We start from the raw sequence: 16,132 nt of genomic DNA on the forward strand, positions 1-16,132 counted from the left end.
ATTGCCAGTGACTGAAATTAAATTACAGTGATGGGGAACCAAGTTCCACCTCTCATAAATTGTTGAGATTCTACATTTTGTTGCACAAGGAAGAGAGCTGCCATTTGATTCACTTACTTCTATGTCTAAATAAATGCAACCTACAGAAAAGAAAAAAGTTGAAGAGGATATTCTTATAAATCATATAAGCAGGAGATTAAACTGCAGTGACACATCCACACATCCACACGACCACTTGCTCACATATCATCAGCAAAGGAGACATTCTGTATATGCTAGCATTAGCGTCTCAGGAAACTACTAAGCCTAAGGGTTTCATAGGGCACAACTGGACTATTCAAAGTACATATGTAGATACGAACACTGCGCTGCGTAGCCTAGGAAGAAGGTCATTTTGGGAGACGATTAACCCTCAACATGCTGTGCTGTTTCATGTAAGTTGATAAGAAAACTTTATGAAACAAGAAAAGAGGAACGACAAAACCACACAAAAGCAAGTAGAACAGATGGGTTTGATCTTGCCTAAGCTCACCAGCATTGCTGGAAATGCTTTCACACTTGCCATTTTTTACTGGGGCAGAGGCAAGAATTAACAGAAGTGTTATCAAACAATACAGATCTGTCCTCAGATTTTGACAGAAAGATACTCACCACAATAATGCTCTCATGGTCTTGAGTGGTTAAGTTGTTGTTCTGAAAGAATTGAACAGAAGAAATGAATGAGCAAAGAGTACTCTGAGTTGGCACATCAGCATATCCAGTCCTCTTAGCTACCCGGAAGTCACCTATGCTACCAGCTATGCAGAAGAGTTTGCTTTTGGCTTTCTCAGCAGCATGATCCATTCAGAGATTACAAAGTTGTGAATTGCTAAGATCTTTGCCTACTGCAAGAGAAATAGTTAGCAACTTCTTTGGTTATCTCAAGTCTTTGCACATCAGAACTAAGACACGAAAAACCTCCTTGGCATTACATTTCCTGTCCATGAAAAGTTAAATGTTTGAAATGGATGCTACAAAAGGATGATAGACACCTCTGAAGAAGGAAATTGGTTTTTTTTTACAGAACTGGTAATAATAAAATAGCTGCACAATTACTTTATTGGTATATACATATTGCTACAAGAATTACTGGTCATGCAAACAAAGCCAATGAAGTAGAAGTCAAGGGGAGTTTTACTACTGACTTGAAATAAGACAGGAATCAGACCCATAATAAATTTACCATAAATAAAAAACAACAACAAAAAAGCCTTAAGCTAAACGTGTTTTGTTTCTAGAAATCTACCTAACACGGGTCAAATTCTCCTCCTCCCCAGGAAGCGCAAATTCCACTCAAGTCAACAGAAGTCACAAGCAGACTCCAAGGCAGAATTTTGATGGCCCAGTTAAAATAAAACCCATCCACAAACTTCTAACCGTTCATCTAAATGTGACACCGTGTCTTGCAGGAGCACTGCTGAGGACATACCTCTGAGAGCAGTTTAGAGACGATCTCCAGTGGTGCTTGGTGGATAGAGTCATCCTGAAGCGGAGACGTCAGCGCCATGTCCACCAGCGTCCTGATCTCCTTCAACACCACCTCCCAGCGGCTGGGGTTACTGAGCACCTTCTTGTACTTGTAAATCTTTTTCTGCAAGAAAAGTGAAAGGGTCACACTGACATCACCATAAAGCCCTTGAAAAAATTGACTGGGTGTGTGCTTCCTACATGCAGCTGTCAAGTGGGCTGCTTTGTACTTCGAGTTTTGCCTTTTCTGTTTGCTGAAAAGCTGTACTTGAAACATTTAATTGGAAAAGCAAACTTATAAGTCTAAACCAATTTCTTCTGTGGAAACAACGGAAAACTGTGACTCCCTTTATTTTAAAATAAGTATTTAAACTCCAGAGCATCCTTCTTTCTGTCTTCTCTCTCCTCTTGCAAACACCTTATTCCTCAGGCTAATTACGGATACCTGCTATTGCACTGTTTCCAAAGCTGTAGGTCCTTTTAAAGGGAGTTAGTCATTAAGAAGGGGGGGAGGGGGGGGAAGAGGCCATCGAAACACCATTCTACAGATACTTAATTCTACATTGCTGATTGATGAATTCACATTCAGAATGAATTAAAATCAATTTCAAAGTGAAAAATCCCACTAGACCCACAAGCTTTTTCTTCTGTCTTGAAGGATCCTGAAAAGCCGCCTCATCATCCTTCAGTTCTAACAGAAACTAACTGGTAAAGCCTCCAAGTCTTCCACACAACCACATTTCCACTTTCAAGAAAAGCATTCCTGACTGCCTAATACCATCTGCCCCAGTCCTCTGCTCGCCCCTGCACTACTTCTGGCCATGCCCAAGCTATTTCACCGATTGCCCCATCCACAGACCAGCTGGATAAGCAAAAGACGATTCTTACCTCCTCAGCAGCCATGTTGCCACAGATGACCGGAACAGCGGCTGCTTTGTATTACAAATAGTATTCTTTAGAGAAAACCCACCCTCACAAATTCCCAGAGGCAGCCTGATGAAACTCTAGAAGTCCAAGCAAACAACGATGAGCACTAAAACGCCGCTCCCGACGACGACACGAAGCACGCACGAGATCCAGGAGCGGCTTGCCAAAGCGGGCAGCGCCGGAGGCACCGCACGGCCGCGGCACTGGCAGGGAAGGAGCTCTGCCGCTGACCGCGAGCAACTGCCAGGACCGCAGCGCTTTGTTTAGTTCACGAGCCCTTCCGCCCCTCTCTGTGTGCGAATCTGGTCCTCTGGTCAAAGGCGCGTCAAGAAGTCTGGATACATCCTCAGGTTTATTAAACAACACAGGCTGAGCACTTCTCTGTTTACACGAAAACATCAGTGTTTTGCACTAAAAATGGATCTTACATTCCTTGGCAGCATTTCCAGGGAAATCACAAAGACTGCCCGCGTCGTGCAGCTCGCAGATTCAGCTGCGCATTTTGGGCTGTACATCGTCAGTGTGATAACGGCAGAGGACTTTGCAGAGGGTCGGTCTGCTTTGTTTTGCTTTGGAGCGTTGCCACCACTCGGCATTTCCCGCTCCACTCGCACAGGGCAGCTCCTGCAGGAACCATCTGAACAGGCTGGCTCTCTGCTTATCAGCCGCTTCCTTCCCACCGCGGCAGCGGATCTAACGCTCAACAGAAAACACAGTCACCTCTGTACCCTATCCGAAACACGAGAGAACAATACAGAAAAATACAGATTTCAGATGCCTTGGGTTTGTCAGCGTTGTTAGAGGGGGGAGAAGAGGGTGGCACCGGGCTGACATGCAAAGGCTGACAAAGCAATCCAATTATCTTTTTAATTAAATTCATGCAAGTACAAAAGCACACTGGCAGTGGTTCACACTTTCAGTGCATTTTTAAGCCACTGAAAAGCTAAAGGAACAGAAAATCACACACCGCGGACACTATCAAATGCGTTTGGGATTTCAGAACTGAGCAAAAATCTTTGTACTTCCGAGCTCCTTGGGGCAGAGAGGGCCCACCAGCGTCTTTAAGCTATCAGCGCTACTTCTACCACCATCACAGATTTCTTGGACTCTTTAGGAAACTTGAATCACAGAGTTCAATTTCTCTCATTCACGTAGTGCCTTTTTCTAGGGCCTTTTTGTTAGACCCGCTCCAGCACTAAACAAAATCTAAACTTCAAAGCCAGCCAGCCAGCTTTGTAACTTGAAGCAACTCCTTTCTGATTAATTCATGACACTAAACAAAGCTAGCTCAACAGATACATTTTCCATGCTGAAAAACTTACTCCTTGGTCCTGTACTATGGAGAAATCGAATTCAAAGCAGAATTCAAAGCTGCATAAAAAGCAGGGGCCGGGGGAGCATGAGAGCTAGACCACTGGGTTACTGCATCGCTGCCTGCCCCTTACTGGGGCGAGTTACAGCGTGACTTCGGAGTGCAGCTCCCTCAGCCTACGGGACAGCTGCTGAAGGAAACCCTCTTGCCCAACACAGGACGCTGCTCAGACAGCCCCACCACAAATATCTTTCTTCTGCTGTCAAATCCACTCTCGCCTGGGGGGAAGGGAGGAGCAAGGGAGGTTTCTTTTCCCCTTTTAGAGATGTCCATCAAAAATTAAAATTCTGATGATGCTGATGTACGTAAGAGATGAGACAGCAGGAGCTGCCCTCCCTGCTGCGCAAGGGAGTCCTGCAGAAGCTGCTGCTCAGACCAGGCAGGCCGACTCGGCGGGAGCGCCAGGGTACAGCTACCCCTGCAGACACGCTGAGCCCGCTGCAAGCAGAAACCCCAAACTTCTCAGCCTCTGCTTCACCTCTACAGCACCCAGGACTGCGCCGCACTGGTACACTGAGCCGTAGTCTGCAGGCGACATTGCAGAAGTCTTGAATGATGGTGGGAAAGCAGTAGAAAATAAATAAATAAATAGAGGAGCCATCCCCAAGAGGGCTGAACTCTGCTATCCTGAACCTTTGCCCATGGTTACGCTGCTGTTTTTCTCAGCAGAACGCTTTTCACTGTTGAGCGCCTTGCTGAAAGCCTCAATTAAAGCTTGAAACCTATCAGTCGGTTACAGCAGCAATTTGCTGTGTATCAGCAAGCACTTAGCCAACACCAAGCCATCTGCTCTATTCTACCTGTGCTGACTCCAGAGCAAGGAGAAACAATCACTCGTGAGCTTAAATGCAAAGCTGCCTGATAAAGACCCGTATCAGAGAACAGGCATGTCAACACGTGTGAGGAGTTTGTTCCCCCTGGATATAGGTGTAAAAGATGCCTTCACTTGCTGAAAATACTCACGCAACATTCATCATTAATAGCATGTACAAGAAAAACATTGGGGCGGGAATCCAGTGTTACTGGGATTTCACTAAAAGCAGCAGCTCCTCCAGCAATTTACATGAGTGAAAATAACACATGCCAACATGGAATTTGACCCTCCGAGTCACTGACCAGCCAGAACACCACACAGCTCGTGTCATTCCAAAATCTTGCTATGCTGACTTTAAAAGCAAAACCACTGAACTAAGTATCCAGCAGCAGCAGCATAGGGAGTAAGTGACACTGACAAGGCGTTCTTCATTCTCAAATCACTCTAATTAATTAGCTCTTGCAGAAACCCAAAGATCTAAGTCTCAATCCTCTTTTAGAGGAGGAGGAATTGAAGTCCACATGTGAAAAAATTGTTTTCCAGTGTTATTAAGCAAGCAAATGTGACAAAAAACTGTAAGCAGTGGGTTTTGTCATCAGTGCTCAAAAGCTTCTGAACACTGCTGTGAACAGAAAGTTCAGGAAAGTCGAGGAAACTTTCAGCTTTTTAAAGTAACATCTTCATACATTTTTCTATCCCATAATGGCTTCATCATGTGGCCCTTCCTCACACATCATTTCCTTGGACAAGGACGATCATAATGATGTAGCTGACATGTAAGAAAAATGGACTCTAATGCATAACATCAGGCGGCATGGAACGTCTGCCTTTTTCAGCCCTAGCAAGACCTTTCACGTTAGGAACACCTTAAAGCAGATGGCGTACCTCATCCAAAAAGGGCAAGATGAAGTTAGCCTTCTTGATGACCAAATTTCATCCCTGTTTTGCTACTGTTGGCCAGGAAACGTTCTGTACTCTTGGGAACCCGTCTTCCCGTCAGTAAATACTATCTTCATTACATTAAAAAAAATTAATTGCCAACCCCAATCCAGAACAGCCTGTTAAATTTTAGCGCTCTGCTTTTCAGCTCTATACTGCCCAACAGCACGCAACTAATTGTTTCTTTATTGGAGAAGCTAGAGCTACTGCAGGAACGTATACTGACTTTGAGGGTTGCATGTGCCAGGAATTGTTTATTTCTTGCTGAGCAACGAGAGCAGCTCCAGCAAAAGGGAAAAGGTCAATCTCCCGCACAGAGGTCTTCCCCAGCTCATTGCAGGGATGGCTGAGCCAAGCTAGTGTTACAGTTTAATGTTGACAGCGCTAATGTAAAATGGAGGTGCCTTTTGCTAGATGCAAATACATAGAGGGAAAAAACCACAGAGAGCAGACACCGGAACGGTTTTCTCCACTGCAGCAGAACATTTTGTTAAAACACTGCGTAACAAGAAACAGGAAGAGTTGCTTGTGATGTTCAACACACATGCTTGGCTTGTCCCACCAAGCCCAGGAACTATACCATGTATTCTTGAGCACCACCTGCTGGCATTTTGTCTGTTAACTCATTACCGTCATGAAAACAAAGACAGCACGGCATCCCCAGAACTTAGCTAGATCCATATTCTGCTTTTAACACCAGCAGGCATCACTTACTCCATGGTATTCTGAAAAATACATAAGAATAATTTGTTGCTAACAGAAGTTTCCCTGATAGCCAGAGACAGGCTTAAATCACCAGATGGATCCACTGAAATCCACTGAAAAACTTTTGAACTAAGTTCCTACCTGCAACATTGACCAGTATCAAGAAAAAAAAAAAAAAAAGCAACTTGCCTGAAAAGACTAAGTCTATGAAAAGTCCCATTCCAGGCAAAGGGCTGGGACAAGATTACAGAAACTTTACCAAATCGGGGACTTCAGTAATCAAACTCTTCAAAACCTTCTGAAGGTTTTGCTCAGATAACGTGCTGCTCTCTAACACAGCTGCAAAACTGCAGCAGCAAACTTTTGCGCTCTACCCGGTTTTCAGGTCAAGGCATTTTCTGCATTTTTCATTCTACCCAGTGCTAAATGCTGAAGTGCATCAACTTCTCTGCTTCGGTTGCTTCTCTGAGTTCAGTCACCTTGGTCGAGGCTCACTTGCCCACAAGCTCCTTGCCACAGGCCAGAGAACTGGAGGGAAACACTATAAACTAGACATTTCCTGATTCTCACTCAGTTAAAGTCTAAATACTGCTTCATTTTTTGCATACTCACATAAAAAAGATCCTGACGAAATCACCTTTATTCACTGCACTGAGATCGGCACACATGAATCTATGCCATGTATAAAGAAATCAAGCAACAGCCTCAGCCCTGAGCAGCTCATGGTCTTGATTAAAGGCAAGGAGAAACAGAGCGAGAAAACCAAGGTGATTTCCTTGAAGTCATATGGCAAGTCAGGACCAGAGCAGAACTGAGGTCTTCTAATCCTCAGGCCTCCATGCTACTTGCTAGATCATGGCACCTCACAGTAAAAGCACCACTAACACGCACCGATACCCTATTGCTGTGCTTTCCCATCACATCATCTTCCTGCACCTCCTTTTCCAGTCTACATTTGTTCACCTATTTTTTTCCAACCAGTGTCTATCACCTTGCTCCAGATCTTAGCTAATCCAGGCAAGATTAGCTCAAACACCCAAATCAGCACCGTTTCAAAGCCGACTGAGTTCAACGGGTTCAGCAAGCGGTGACGTGGGTTCAGATGTTACTAATGCACAAGCTGGAACAACCACACAGATATTTCCCACAGGCGCAGAGTTTGTCCTTTGCTCAGATACCACTGGGACAGTACCACTGCAAAGTAAAAGAATTGCTGAAATAAACAGAATTTTAAAAGGACGAAATACAGACAAACAAATTGCTGCTGGGACCAAGAGCAGTGCAAAGTGGAAGCGGGACCAAGGGACTCACAGGGCAGCCTCTTCACTGACATCCCAGCAGGGACACTGGGCAGCTGTGACATTAATGCACTGAAGAACTTGCCCCCCAAAGTGTATTATATATCTATGAGTGTGTATATATATATAAATATATCTCCACCTCCTTTGTCACAGCTGTCACCTGACTGACCACCCTGCTGGGTGTCTGGTCTTTGATGTGCTCAAGAATTCTGCAAAGATATCCTTCACCAGCAAGGCTGGATGAGAGGATGGGAAGGGAACGATACTCTACCAAGGGAAGAAAAGAAAACTAAAAACACTGGACAAGCAGATCTTAAATTTATGGGCTCTACTGAAGACAAAGCTGCACGCAAATACAGTGTGGGTGCCTCCAAAAACTGAAAGCAACTCAAAAATTGTGGCTTCCTTCCAGACCCCTAAGCAGGAAGGGAAGAGGTCATCTTTGGTAGACCTTCCCACCACCAAGCAGAGAAGCTGGCCTTTGTTTCTGCTGGTGTCTTGTCTTTCTCTCAAATCCCTGCATACAGCCCTTCGGTCCCTGAGTCGCGCGAACACAGCTGGCCGACCCAAACGCAGCTCTCCCTCAGCCGTGCATTCGAGATGCCGTTTCCCCGGCTAGCAAACGCAAAAGGCCGACGGTGGCTCCAGCTGCGCTCTGCATGGGCTAATGCGGTTACTATCGTAATCAGACCTGTCCACAGGGGAGACTTTTTTTGGCACAGCTGACTTTGATGCATTCCCCGAAACCCTCCAGCCCTGCTTCCATTTCCTTTTGGCAAACACTCCCATTCTTCAGGCCTCAGTTCCAACACCAGCTTTACACTTCAGGTTGGCAAAACATCAGCTTTCATCCTGCACACAGCAACTGCTGTTCCGTATTTTTCGTATCAGAGCCAAGCTGGGGTTTGTTTTTAATGTTGCTTTGGCTATGCGGAATTTCACTATGACTGCAGATACGTTTCTAGCAGAAGCACAAGCCACTCCCTACTCGCAAAAAGCGTTAGTAGAGACACAGCTGTGATCTTGGGTTGCAAATCCCATGTAACATCTCCCCTAAAAAGAAATATTTTAAAATTTGTTGTCCATGGGCAGTTGGGTGTTTTTGTTGGTTTTTTTTAAGCCAAAGTCACACAATACCTTTTCCTCCTGATCTTGGACAGGAGGAAAAACTTCAAAAACTTCAACACAGTTGAACAACACAGTTGTTCCACACATGCATGAAAGATCTGCTCTAACTGCAGGCGGGGGGGTCTTACAAACCCCCCTGAATTGCTTTAAACTCTTATGAAGAAGGAGTGAGAAAAACCTTCACATAGAGGTTGCTGGACTCACACAATCAGGGCAGGAGCCAGACACTCTGCTTGATCTACAGCACTTCAACAGCCTCTGACTCATCATCAGAGGGAAGGTTTCAAACACGTTCAGGCACAACTATCTCCTCCTCTTGCAGGACCTCACTCCTGCCTGATGCAGCATTTTTGGCCCTTTTCTCTGGAGCAGCAAATACTCAACACGGACACTGTCTGGACGTCGGGATCTCAGTGTTCTGGCACAGCCCACAGCTTCCAGAGGGGTGCGAGTCTGACGTGCTCCTGTATTTGAGACTATGCAGTATGAGCTGGAGTCAGCAAAATCATGTTCCATTAAAAAAAACCCAAGCAGACAACTAAATGAAAAGCAGGAATATGTGTGTTCCATATACACTCGACACCTTCCAAAACCTTCGGTGGACTAACTGCATTGCAGTGCATGGCAGCAGGGGTGGTGGTGGTGGTGTAGTATTAAATAAACAAACCATAGCAGACACTGTATGACTGTGGAGTTCAGCATGCACCAGATGGAAAGCAGAAGACACAAAGCACTGTGACATTAACTGTGACCTACGTGCGGTCCTTGCTGTGTGTCTGTGCAGAGACCTGCCACTGCTGACCGCATTACAGAACGCCTCTGACACCGAGCTGAACTGATCCAGGTTCCTAATATCTCTACATTCACATACTTTATATTCCACACATGATGACTGTGTCTGTGCAGCCTAGTCCTTCACATCCACCAGCTCCCAGCCCGCGGTGGGAATAAATGACTTTGCCACTGCAGAGAAGAGATAGTGTGTAGGAAAAAAAACCCGAACACGCACAATCTTATCGTCTTTGCACTTTGACCAGGTCTGCCAGAGAAAAAAAGCTGTGTGCAAGGCCACCGTGGAGAAGAGCCAGGCAGCATACCCGCTGTGCAGAACCCCCCCACCCCGACACTACACCCTCCAGAGCCCACTCCAGCACCACAGAGCTGGTCATCACCAGGAAACACCACGCTGCCTCCTCATCTGCAAGGCTGCAAAGCATATACCAGTAATTTCAGACATGCAAGAACTCTGATCAGAAGAACCTGCCACCTGAGAAACCACCCCCAATTTGGATTAAGCAGCTACTAACGCTACACATTGTTGCTAACTGCTAACAAAAGATAATCTCTGAAAGATAATTCATCCCCCCTTCTGTTTTTCAGGAAATGTCAGTAAGCTTAGTTAGCACCGAATAGCACACAAAGCAATTATTCCTTCCCAGATATGCAAACCAGATTAAAAAGCCACGTCATCCCTTTTCCTTATTACTCTCCACTGCTAGCAGCGGGCACCCTCGGCTTTCCCTGCCCTCCTCCCCTCTCACCAGTCAGCAAAACCTTCCAAATGGACGTTTACCCACCTGTTTTGCTTTCTCCTCCTAGGGAAATGTATTATTTTGCTGAGTTTCTAGCACTTCAACACCATAAATGGCTTTGAAATAGGCTTCTCTCTCTTGTGCACCTGCATCATCAATGCCGTCAGCAAGAGAGATGTGCACGGCTCGAGGAACGTGTTTGTGTCAGAAAGCTGCTGCAGAGCCTTAGGGAAAGCACAGACACTGGATACTGATGTGATGCTTGCAAGCATCTTAAGTGAGACTTCGGAAAAGCAGGGTATTTCTGCCTTCAGATCACTGGCCTTTGGAGCTCTGAATTTCCCAGTTTCTCACAGGGAGATTCCAGTTTTCAGAGCAGCATCTGCATCTGAAACAGTCCCATCACTCTGTTCCATTCTTTTACATCACATCTTATTGCACCATATCAGGGGAAAACCCCAAACCTCCTGCAACTCCTTAGCCTACCAAAACGCCACTGAATCTCTGCAATTTGCTTGTTCTCTTTGTCCTTTGCACAAATGCTGCGTGATGTGCAAGGCTGAATCAAGTCCCACATCATTCAGTTTTCTCACCCCAAGGCCAGCTTCCTTACAGAGGATCAGAGATCACTGCGGTGCTACCGAAACCACTGCCCACCTCACCTTCAGAGACAGGCGGATGCAAATAAGCCACTCGCAACCACCCCGCTGTCCTTGCTGGATCTTGCCTCTGGACACACTGCCTAATCCAGCATTCCCACCTTAAACAGAATCATAGAATGGTAAGGGTTGGAAGGGACCTTAAAGATCATCTGATTCCAATCCAGAGCACCAGAAATCAAGCTATGGCAAACAGCTGTGATGCAATGGCTTCTGAATGAAGACAAGGGAATGAAGGGCACACTTTTACTAGCACTGTTTTCTGATACTTTTTTTTCTAATTTTGAAACAATCACTATTCTGGGAAACATAGGGAGGTGTGACAGACAAGATGAACACGTGACTTATGGCAAGACCTAGGGCAGATGATACAGGCTGTGACGCTTGCAACATACTGTTTCAGGTTTTTCTGTGGGTATTAGCAACAGTTTTATCATCCTCTAATACATTATGTATACTATGATGCACTCAACACACTAATTATACTGGAGAAAATAAACATCAGGACAAAACTCTGCAAGAAAGGAAAGAGAAATTTAAAACAACACCTAGATCCCTTTTGCTCCTTCAGGCTCTTGTAGGCCCTCTGACACAGAGAGTCCTCATAACATCCATAATGCAGAATTAGGCCCCAAGACAGCAGCTTAACAAGGCACTTAGCATGTGTCAACTCCCAGAGTTGGGCTTTCACACCCAATGCATTATGTGAGGAGGATAATCACACTCCTGGGAAAGGCTACCAGTCTTGTCCTGTCTTTGTAAGACATCTCCTAAAACCAGATTTTTCTGCAGCTAGAAACCTGAACTAGAGACTGATTTTGGTGCAGCTCTATATTTTGACAGCTATAGAGGAGAAGTTGCAATCTGGTGAAACTAGTGGTCACCATGACCTGGAAGTCCTGACTTGCAAAGAATTAGTCATAAGGTCAGCCCTGGAATAACGTGGAGGAGCAACTCGCCAGGACAAAAACCGAGGATCTCTCTTGGCCAGCAGTTCAGCATTCCTGAGAAGCAACATACTCCAGCAATTGTATTTACTCTTCAGAGCCCAGACCTACGTACACAATAACAAGCTGACCTGTTTATTCAGCTGTTTTTGACACCCCTCTATCTTCAGACCTAATATTAGTTTGAATAGGATAGCATCCAAGTCTAGAGGGGAAAATTTAGAGCTGGTCCTGACTTAGCTAAAGCAAGACAGAAAATAACTATCTAGTTTCTACTCAGATTTCACCACTAGGCCGTTAATTGGCTTGAGTTCTGTCTCCTTAAAAAAGCCTGATTTGGCGATGGGGGAGGCAGCCACGGGTATACAAACAACGCGTGCGTATGGCTGGATGAGGGCAGAGCAGCGGCTCAGATCCGGGCTGGCATCTCAGCACGCTGCCGAGAGCCTCTTTCGGCTGGACAAAGTGCTGTGCTGACACGGATACGCAGCTCCCATCAAACTGATGCGTGGTAAGCCAGCACAGAGCACAGACAGTGATCAGCTGCCGCTGCTGCAGACGTACCTTATGGGAGGAGCCTGCTCCAATGTCCCCTGAAAAACTGAGGGGTTTTCCTAATGCAAAGGCAGTGAAAGCTTAAAAAAACCTAACCACTCTACCTGTTTCAGTTCTTAAAGTATCACCAGTGATTCATAAAAACATAAAAGAAAGAACTCTGTCTAGATCCAGTTCTGTCAACATCTTGTCTGGTTTTCATCTATTCATTTCCACTTCCCTAAGCGAGATCAATGCCTCTCTGGTGTGACAGCACCATCACCTCTAGCAAACCGAGATCTCAAAAAACAGAAAACAAGGCCAAGATTCTTCAAGTGACTTCTGATAACAGATGGCCTAAAACTGATCAAATTCACACAGGCAAATGAAGGAACCAATGGACTTCATGCGCTCATGAAGCTGTCTTAAGCCATTAAAAAAAAAAAAAAAAAGACCTCCATAAAAAAATATAAAGTAGTAGGGAGAATACTTAACTACAAAAAAATACACATTACAGAAATAAAAGGCTGTAAGTATGACAAGATTTCCATGATGAGCTCCTGAATTTGAAATGATGTTGTCCAGACTACAGACCAGGCAGTACTATCAATCGCCACATGAAAAGCAAGGGGATATCACTGGAAAGCCCCACGCAAGCAGACACAGCTGCATTTCACGTTACCTTTCAAATACAAAAGAACAACAAAGCTTGGAAGCAAACATCAGCCTAACCATGAGAGTGTGCATCAGGAACTGAAAAACGCCAAGGTATATTTTTAGTTCCACTAGATTCACTAGTAAGCTCTAACTGGTACTGGCTTCTCTTCTTGGCAACACAGACCCACCAACACACCACTTGGACCCTGAAGTATGAAGTCCAGTCTACAACTCCATCAGGATGCTCAAAGTCTTGCAGGGGTGAGGCTCTGCGTATCTTAAAAACCTGTTCATGGTCTCCCACAACTGGTACCCACTCATTCCACGGGAAGAGTCTTACCTTTTATCCGTCAAAGCAAGAAACTTGCTCCTCCAAAACTCATGTGTCATCAAGGCCCACAATGCTGTCAAAGCCCTGAGGCTTTGAAAGGCAAAACTTAATTCCACAGCTTAGGCTCCCATCAATATATTAATGACCCATATACAGACACAATAGGAAAAAGAAAATATACAAACAAAAAAAAAAAGCCGTTGATGGCTTATCTGTATGGTAACTATTTATTGTTTCACCTCAGAGTAACAGGAAATGTGAGTTTCTGTGTTCTTCCGTACAAATACCTCAGGTTTGCAGCTAAAGAAAGCAACGAAACAGCCAAGACAATTCCAGTTGCGCGTGCTGTGTAACCGCCAAAGAGAGGGTCTAAAGGCCAGGAACTACCACTCCAAAGAACTGCTGAGCTCTTAGAGTAGTATTTTCACTAAGCTGTACAGCACAGGGCTACTGAATTGTCACAGGGTATCAAAGCTTCCTCTCTCAGATCATAAATTAGGTGATTAAACACAAACAACAAACATGGGCCTTTTTATCCATAACCAACGTGATATTTTCCTGATCTCATAGTTTTAAGGCATGATTTACCGAGATTTAAGGCTATAAATTTCTTTAATGTCATCATTTAAATTCTATATAAACCCCACTTCTGTATCAGCACTATTTTTAATCATTACCATGGTGACAAAACCGTAAAGGTGCTTTACACAACGAAGGCTTTACTACCACACTTTCAAGAACAGTTTCTCTCAACTTAATTTTTTGCAGTTTTAAAGCACAGAAAAATAACTCCCTCCAAACTCTCACCATTACATACAAAAACTGATACTCACCCACAGCTATTGTATAAAAAAATATTCAGTACTAATGGACAAGGAATTCATAACCTGGACAGAGTAAAGACCAGAGAGGGTAACATCATTCAGGTCAAGTATGACTTTATATGACAGTCAATTCCTTTGCAATTAATAGGACTGCTTGTGCATGGAAGTATCTATTTCCTGAAGACAAAGATAACAACAATCCCTATGAGAACCAGGCAAATATTAATCCAAAATTAAAGTTTTTGAATGAAGGCCAACATTACTTGGTTTAGCATTCAATGCAAAATGTTTGCAAATCCCAAATGACAGCATCATTCCAGTTTCTCGATCCATGGGAATCAAAACATGGTGTCTGTGGAGAAAAATAATTTTAACACAAAGGTAATGTGATTTCTGACTGTAAGTCAGGGGTGCATACGCATGGTGGGCTGCAGGAGCACGAGCACAGACAGCAGGATGAGGAAGGTGACTGCCCCCCTCTGCTCAGCACCTGGGAGACCACATGCGAATACTGTGCCTGGTCTGGGGCTTCATAGCTTGGCTTTGCAGGATCTCAGCAACCTCGTACAACTTCAGGTATACCTGCACTCACTGAGGAAAAGGGCAGCGTGGGTGGGGAGAGGACCAGATGATGTCCAAAGGTCCTTTCTAACCTAAACAATTCCACAATTTACATATTTGCATTGTCCATGCTAACAGACGGGTAAACCCCTAACCCAAGCAGCACTGCTCATTAGGGGACAGCTGAGGACTGGTTAACAGCATCAGTAGGAAAGACCAGGTATAGGCAAGCCTTTCTAGAAGATCCCGGCCAGAGGCGCACAAAGCTCAGCTTGAGTCATGCTTCACGCTTTACTGGGGATCTAGGCCTGTTCTTTCCGTATTGTGTCAATTCAGGACATTCCCCCAAAGGCCGTCAACTGACATGTTTCATTGCTGCATCATTCAGCTAACCAGAAAACACAAGGAACCCACATCCCACAACGAAGGCGGTGTTCAGAGTTTACTGTCAAGCACGCTAAACAGTGCAACATGCCCTGTGTAACCTTTGGGTGTATTCCCTCCAACAAAGGTAAATCTATACCTGCACTCCGTATTGCAAGAGAAGACTTAAAGACCCCTGGAGAAGACCTCACCGATGTCTTTTTTAATTCAAGCACACCATGGTACTAAATTAGTCAAGTGGATCTTTTAATGACTAATAATTTAAGCATTTGGTGTAGCAGGGTCCAATGTTTTCTACAGAGCTTGGTACCTCTATGTGCTGGGCACTGTACAAATATACAGAAAGTCCTTAGTCCAGAGATGGTAAGAAATAAACAAGCAACAAAGCAGATGGATACTGTCTGGGAAAATGCCAAGGATACATATTTGCTTATTTGTGTGTGTCCCAAAATTACTAGTCTGAAGACAAGCTTAGCTGTGTTCATCCCGCACAGAAGTGGTCGGTTACCACTGCATCTAGCCTAGATCCAGAAAGGGCAATGAACTGCATGTGTTACTCTCTTTTGTATGTTCACAGAAAGGGCTGCCATCTCTACTGATACACTGTTAGAACTTCTCAGCTTCCAAATACCAAAGATTACGTATCCTGGTTCCAACCCAACCTCCTCAGTTGAAAGGAGCATTCCTTACACAATGGCTTAATGATCTGTTTATGTCTGAGGGTCCTGACCCATGTTAACATGTTCTGTTTATTCTCTGGACAGCTTAGCTTACCTGTACCTTGAAGGAAATCGCAGTTTCTAAAAATAGGCTGAGGTGGCCAATAATCTTTCAGGATTTCCAGATTAAATGAGGAATTATGAGTAACCCTTAGTGGGAGGGTTTGAACTGAAAAACCCAAAGAGAAAATGACTACATAAGGAACAACCTATTTCTACATCCATGCTTTCGCCAGTGAGCACAGTATTCAAGGAGCAAGTCGCATCTAAAAAGCTGTGTAAGCATCTTCAT

The 16,132-nt window shown here is 44.6% G+C and overlaps 1 protein-coding gene across 2 annotated transcripts in view; it reads right to left on the minus strand.

Moving 5' to 3' along the window:
• CMIP (c-Maf inducing protein) overlaps positions 1-16,132 on the minus strand; it is a 137,382-nt gene that overhangs the window by 34,958 nt on the left and 86,292 nt on the right. Inside the window, exons 1-3 of one of the 2 annotated variants that reach the window (XM_075433572.1) lie at positions 2,395-2,487; positions 1,469-1,630; positions 652-693 (exon numbers count right to left, since the gene is read on the minus strand). In XM_075433572.1, the coding sequence (XP_075289687.1) occupies positions 652-693; positions 1,469-1,630; positions 2,395-2,409 (219 nt within the window). In that variant the 5' untranslated portion in view covers positions 2,410-2,487. Of the gene's footprint in view, positions 1-651; positions 694-1,468; positions 1,631-2,394; positions 2,488-16,132 lie in introns of those variants that run through there. The other variant, XM_075433571.1, reaches the window with a different exon arrangement.

The sequence above is a fragment of the Opisthocomus hoazin genome, chromosome 12 (assembly GCF_030867145.1).
Source record: "Opisthocomus hoazin isolate bOpiHoa1 chromosome 12, bOpiHoa1.hap1, whole genome shotgun sequence".
Classification (NCBI taxonomy): Eukaryota; Metazoa; Chordata; class Aves; order Opisthocomiformes; family Opisthocomidae; genus Opisthocomus; species Opisthocomus hoazin.